The 6,417-nt window shown below is 33.5% G+C and overlaps 2 protein-coding genes across 2 annotated transcripts; both read right to left on the bottom strand.

Moving 5' to 3' along the window:
• Positions 1-1,338: 1,338 nt before the first annotated feature.
• Positions 1,339-2,538, bottom strand: LOC125848679 (uncharacterized). The gene has a single exon (XM_049528598.1). The coding sequence runs from the start codon at positions 2,478-2,480 to the stop codon at positions 1,533-1,535; it is 948 nt and encodes a 315-aa protein (XP_049384555.1). The 5' UTR covers positions 2,481-2,538; the 3' UTR covers positions 1,339-1,532.
• A 1,596-nt stretch (positions 2,539-4,134) lies between these two features.
• On the bottom strand, positions 4,135-6,000 carry LOC125848684 (DAG protein, chloroplastic). Its single transcript, XM_049528604.1, has 5 exons — positions 5,586-6,000; positions 4,997-5,094; positions 4,842-4,907; positions 4,580-4,762; positions 4,135-4,371 (listed from the first exon to the last, which is right to left on the bottom strand). Exons 1-4 carry the CDS (start codon positions 5,930-5,932, stop codon positions 4,599-4,601), a joined length of 675 nt encoding a protein of 224 aa, XP_049384561.1. The 5' UTR covers positions 5,933-6,000; the 3' UTR covers positions 4,135-4,371; positions 4,580-4,598.
• Between the last annotated feature and the right edge of the window lie 417 nt (positions 6,001-6,417).

The raw sequence follows: 6,417 nt of genomic DNA, 5'->3' as shown, positions 1-6,417 counted from the left end.
TTAACAAATTCAAAAGAAATGAGTAATAAATAGCTCATACAATGTCATATTTATTATTTAACTAAATAATAAATATGTAACTAAAAATCTTGTTAGCTTTTGGTTGAAAGCTAACAAGATAGTTACAATGATAGTTGCATTGTGTAATGTTTTTTCTCAAAATCTAATTTACTTTCGTAAACTATGTATTAGATCAAAATTTAACAAATTCAAAAGAAATGAGTAATAAATAGCTCATACAATGCCATATTTATTATTTAACTAAATAATAAATATGTAACTAAAATCATATAATGACATATTTATTATTTAACTAAATAATAAATATGTAACTAAAAATCTTGTTAGCTTTTGGTTGAAAGCTAACAAGATAGTTATAATGATAGTGATAGTTGCATTGTGACTTATTATTATTATTATATATATATATAGCAGGACAGTGAATTAATATTTATTTTCTAAAGTCACCTTTATTCGGTTAGAGTTTTAAAAATTGTTAACTACACGTAGCTCCACGAAAGTTGAATTATGTAAAGATGTGAACTTATGAGCTCCAGCTCTCAGACCACTCCATATAGTTTTATTTTATATTTTATGGTCTTTTGTCCTTTTCGATTCTACGTGAACAGGCGTACCTACGTGGGTGTCGAGGTATTCATCTAAACCCCTTCAGCAAAAAATTATATTGTATATATAAGGTAGATTTTCAATATTTTTGTATATATATGTACTAATTTTGAACCACCTCAATCAAAGAAGAGAGATAGCTTAGTGATATTGGACTCTGCAACTTGGAGTGCGAATGTTATCCTCAGTTTGCAGGGTCGATTCTTATTGGATGCGCAAATTATATTTTTATTTTCCGAACCCTCGAAATAAAAATCCTCAAACTGAACACGAAATGCTTTTTATATCATATTGTTTTCACCTTTTTTTTTTAATCCCATTAACGTCTCATATTAGTTATTCTCATGTCTGCTCAGAAGTTTCTTTAAAGGATTTCTCCTTTTAGTTGAGAGTTTTAAGATATTTAGATAAATAACCTGAAGGAAGATTTGCACTCTTAGTCCCTCTAATATCAACAAAATTTAATTTTAATTAAGCACATTTAACTTGAAATTTGAAATGTGCACTTTTAATCTTTCTGTCTGCGGATCTTCTCAAACATAATGATTTATTATTGTTAATTCATTTAATTATTCGTCAAACTTATATTGTTAATCCATAATTTGAGGGTAACCTATAATTTCAAAAATAATGTAAATATAACATATAAAGGGAATTAAGGAGCCAAAAACACACAACAAAAAAATCAAAGGTTAATGCAGTTTAGCCAAGTACCATAATTGCAACTTACTAATAATTGAGGGATCAAAAGTGTAATTCCACAAAATTAACAGTTGCAATAATGATAATGACTAAAAGGAAAAAAGGAAACTATGACAAGATTCATATTTTAAAAATCATTTTATTATTTGAAGGATAAGGTATTTTTTTACCAATCCTTCATAAAATTAAAGTTGTTGCTGATGCTAATAGTAACTTTGATTGCTATAAACACAATCCCAATCTCTTCCATCACCACCATATCCATAAGGATTCCCAAAAAGATAATCTGCAGTACATTTCCATTGTTCATTGCTGCTACTGCTGTTATCTTCAGCAACATTTACACAGTTACAATTTCTTCTCTTGTTTTCCTTAGCTATGCAAGGCCAGTAACCAAATAAGCTTTCACATAAATCCATAGATTCCAAACCTGAACCATATGGAATTTGTTGCAATTGCCTCCCATAATCATATCCATATTCCCCTATACTCCCATTTCCAACTACAAAATCTTCATCTTGTTGAAGGGGTTTTTCAAGAATGGGTTTTTCCCCTGTTTTTCCATTACCAACTACAAAATCTTCATCTTGTTGAGCAGGTTTTTCAAGACTGGTTTTTTCTTTCACACCAGATAAAGATTTTTGCTCATCTTTAACACCATTCTCTTTGTTTTGAATCTGAGGTTGTTCTAGCTGATTGGTGTGGCTTACATAGGGCGAATTATTTGATCCATAGTCGAAACCATCTAATGGAACTCCATTAGACTTGGGACTCGAACGAGGATAACATATTCCATTTGAGGGAGGAAGGGGTTTTCCATAGATTTGAGCCATATCAAAACCACCACCATAAGGGGTTGGATCATATTCATCAAACTGAGTGTCATCCTGTTCTTTGGTATAACAAGAAACTATGGTTCTTGTCTCCAATGAATCAGCACCCTTTTCATATTGGATAAGTTTTGGCTCAACAGAGTTGTGTACAGAGTAACTCAATTCTGGATGTATTTGAGTAGTATAGTAGTAATTGTAATTAGTAGTTTGCCCATAGGAAGGATATGATATTGGAAAAGCATCATAATCATAAGAGACATTGAAATTAGGAGTCCAATGGTACTCACCAGCATCATCATTGTAGCCATAGAAAGCCATCTAGTGAACCTTCAATTTTCTATCAGATGTGTAATTCTCGGTTACAAATTCAGCAATATGCTAAATGGATATAGAAAAAAAGAACATGGGAGTGTAAAGTGGTTGGTTGGGATGATGGTCTAATAGTGTAAGCTGATAAGAACATATAGAAAAGAGAAGTGTGTGATTGTTGTGCACTTAGACAAGCACGTCATGATTGATGAAATTGATGGCTCACCTCACCTTCCTGAAAATGCTACTGGCTGAGTGGAGTAATATAGAGTGCCACGTTGAGTTGCACCGATTACTTTACGGGTACGTATTGTGTCTGTATGTGTAGTAGTTAATGCGTGTATATCAATTGTTGTTGTTACTTACTTTTAAAAGATCTGTAAAATAAACCTAAAACTCTTTTCACTTACTATTGTACGTTAACATATAAACAACTGCATTTTTCAGTAAGAGCAGTTGAGAATCATAATAGCAGGTAAACATGGAAAAGCTAAGTGAATTTAGTATCTAAGTACTGTATATACATTGATAGAAAATATTTTATATGTGTACAGTATAATTTTCTGACAAAGAAAGATCAACCATAGCGTTGAGGGAAAAAATATCTAGATTTCCCTGTTGTGGAAGCATGGTGGAGTGTGGACCCTCATGAAATTTCAACATCTCAATGAAGATTTTAATAAAAAGTCACTTTCCCTTGCTGCTGTGATATTTTGGAACCTATGTAAATGGGACTTGGTTCGAGTTGCATATCTGAAATGGGTATATGTAAGTAATACTCCATAAGAATATGAAGAGTCTTTTGTTTGCTATTTTTTAGATATTAGAAGAAAATCTTCCAAGTATGACATATGTTCAATATGACTACTTCAACAAGGTTGTAAGAGCACACTGCATGATGTTTGGTTAAACGCACTTTACCTGGGTATTCTGGAGATGTTGAAATAAAAAAAAGGTCAACCAAATTATTTATGTTGGAAGAACAAAAGAGGACAATATCACGCCTTCCTCTTCAACATATATTTTAAATCATGTATTGCAGACCAAGGCACATATAGAGTCACATCTAGCTTAAAGCCCTGTCTCACTGACCAGGGATTTTGCAGAACCATAGTTCAATTACAGAAATTGTACCATTAGTAGAGCTCAATATAAAAAATGGAACTTCATACAGTGCCTTGTCGGCCTACCTTGGGGGAAAAAGTACTGTGTTATGGGCATGGCGCTTAGTATAATTAACTTGCATCGACAAGCAAAAGAACTTCAAAAACTAGCCAACTTAACACACAGGCTACACCAACCCTTGCAGGCTTGCGCCATTGCCCAAAAAGTTTTGTGAACCAAGGGGTAACTCAAAAGGAACAACATTATGTTGCTCCTTTTGTAATTACTGTAAATGACATCATGCAGTTCACTAGCAAGTAACAACGCTACAAACATAATTTCTTAGGTTTCAGCTACATTTCCTCCCATTTAAGTTCTCTTCATTCAACATTTACGTTCACTTTAAGAAGTAAATTTCCTTCCAAGAAGGTGCATCTTTCTATCATCTGCGTGATATAATTTGTAAGCATAGCAAACGTCAAGATATATGAACCAGCAGAAAATTATAATGAGTCATCACGTACATATTCAGGCTTTGAACATAGAATAACCTGGTAACGATCAAAATTACATACGGACACAGCTTTCTTCCTCATTCTCAATAATGCAACCAGAAAGCTAGTCTAGAGGAAAGATAAAACAATAAATGCATTCTACCAAACTCCTAGACTAGCAGTGTATTTCCATCTACCTTTAAGCATCAACATATCTTTGTTAAATTGCTCACCAATATGAGACTATGAATGATATATTGGCATTTCCAAATGGCAAGTCGACTCTAAGATCAGATAAACCCCTGGCAAAAAAGATAGAAGATTAGCAACAGAATGAACTTATTAGGCTTAACTAAATAAACAGTGGAATAGGGTATGGTTTTCCTGCAGAATAAATTTCAATTCATTCAGCCGCATAAGGTTGATTTTATGCCAACCACAACAAATGGGATAAAACTGCGAGTTCTATGTTTCTTTAGTGAGTGTCAAGAAAAAGACTAAGGCACTTACAAAATGCACCATTATAGTTTTAGGAGGAAGACTCGGGAGCTGCTGCTTGTCTTGTTCGTTCAGGCGGAGGACCATCTCTTCTTCTTACATATGCTTTACTCTTGCTTCTTGTTCTGTTAGCCTGCTTGGGTTGGTAAGTAGGATACTGACAAGGAATTATTTCTCCATTGATGTACTTATCTCCTGAAAGAAGAAACCACATAGAGGTTATCTCGCTGTAGAATCACAAGTGAAACTGAGCTCAAAGGAAGAAATTTCTAACCTCCATAGTCCTTGTTCTTCACATCTATATAAGAATCAGGCAGGACCCACAGAACTCCAGGTAGACCTACAGAATGATTATCAAATAGAAAAACGAACGAGTCAATGCCACCACACTGGATGTACAGCATCTCATATGTTGAAATAAGAACTCACCCTTAAACTTCTCTGATGTTTCTTCAGATACAGTGCACTGAAAACCAGTGTAAGTGGTAGTACTAAAGGCATACATGTTCTTCTTTGCCTCTTCCATACTGATAAGAAAATTTAGATTAATAAACCAACAAAAACTCTGCTGGTTAATAAGAAAATAGTCTATCCTGCTAAAGCAATATAGTTACAAATCCCTACCAAAATTTTATCAGTAACTACTTTGTCAATAACAACAACTCCGCCGCCCTCTTAATCAATGGTACTTTCACAGTAGTAACTGGATTTACTCATTAGCATAAGATTAATCTTCAAGTTCTTGGGATGGACTATCCACAATTTGGACAATCTATGCCTAAAGATATCATCTTTGTTCACAGTTTACAAGTAATAATTCTGTAACTAACTGCCACCATAAAGAACACAACTAGGAATACAATCACTAAGGAAAATTATCAAACATATTCAGAATCATATATCTTCAGTAACTAGTTGCCAAACATGAAAACTTTCATAGCAATACTCAAACCCCCCAATCCCCACCCCAAATTAAAGCCCATAAAAACAAGAAATAACAATACATTACGAAACTAACCTTCCAAGAACGGTGGCAAGAGTGTCAAGATAAGTATCAATCATCTGTTCTCTAGTAGGAGCAGGGTCTTTAGGGAACTCCATGACAATAAGCCAGTGGTTATAATCACATCCAGGTAACATAATAGTTTCCCTTTCATCACTGTTACTGCTCCTCTTTGAAGAGTATTCCCCATCAGAAATGGCTCTTACAACTGGGAATCTTGAACTTTTTGCTGGTGGAATTGAAGAGAGAGAGGTTGTGAGAAAAGGGTAGGAAAGAGAAAGAAGAAAGGTTTTAGGGAGGTTTTGGAATTGAGAATTAGGGTTTAAGGTTTTGGAAAAAGAAGGAAGATTGAGAGCTGCCATGGCAATTGTAAGAGGGGAAAATGAAGTGATAAGGGGATTTGGCTTGGATTTTCTTATTAGCCTCTTTGCTCTTTAGAAATATCTTTTCACTCGAGACCCTTATATTTTTACATTTTTTACTTTCTTCGTGTTCTTTTTTCTTTTCTCTTTTTGAAAATATCTTTTCACTTAATCGAACTCAAAAACAGATTAAGATGTCACAAAGTGAATATAATCATATTTTGTTGAGTTATTTCTCAAACCTAACATCTTTGTCAGCTTTGAATTCTTTAAAAAAAAAAAAATTATCTCTCATCGGAGAAAAGAGTTATCAAGCAATTAAAATTGAATGAAAGAATGAATTATATCATACGATACAAGTACATAATAAAGTAAAAGACACTTTGTTACCAACAATGGTAATAGTAATAGGAAAGTAAGTACTTCTTCATTCTTAATTAGAAATTTATGTATTTGCATTACTTATAGAGATTGAGAACAAAATT

The sequence above is a fragment of the Solanum stenotomum genome, chromosome 12 (genome assembly GCF_019186545.1).
Source record: "Solanum stenotomum isolate F172 chromosome 12, ASM1918654v1, whole genome shotgun sequence".
Classification (NCBI taxonomy): Eukaryota; Viridiplantae; Streptophyta; class Magnoliopsida; order Solanales; family Solanaceae; genus Solanum; species Solanum stenotomum.
This window is presented reverse-complemented; position numbering and strand designations above follow the sequence as displayed.

Coding starts and splice junctions, on each gene's coding strand:
- LOC125848679 (XM_049528598.1), bottom strand. CDS start 2,480: ATGGCTTTCTATGGCTACAATGATGATGCTGGTGAGTACCATTGGACT.
- LOC125848684 (XM_049528604.1), bottom strand. CDS start 5,932: ATGGCAGCTCTCAATCTTCCTTCTTTTTCCAAAACCTTAAACCCTAAT. Junction 4,908..4,996: donor AACATCAGAGAAGTTTAAGG/GTGAGTTCTTAT, acceptor ATCATTCTGTAG/GTCTACCTGGAGTTCTGTGG. Junction 4,763..4,841: donor GAAGAACAAGGACTATGGAG/GTTAGAAATTTC, acceptor TTCTTCTTTCAG/GAGATAAGTACATCAATGGA.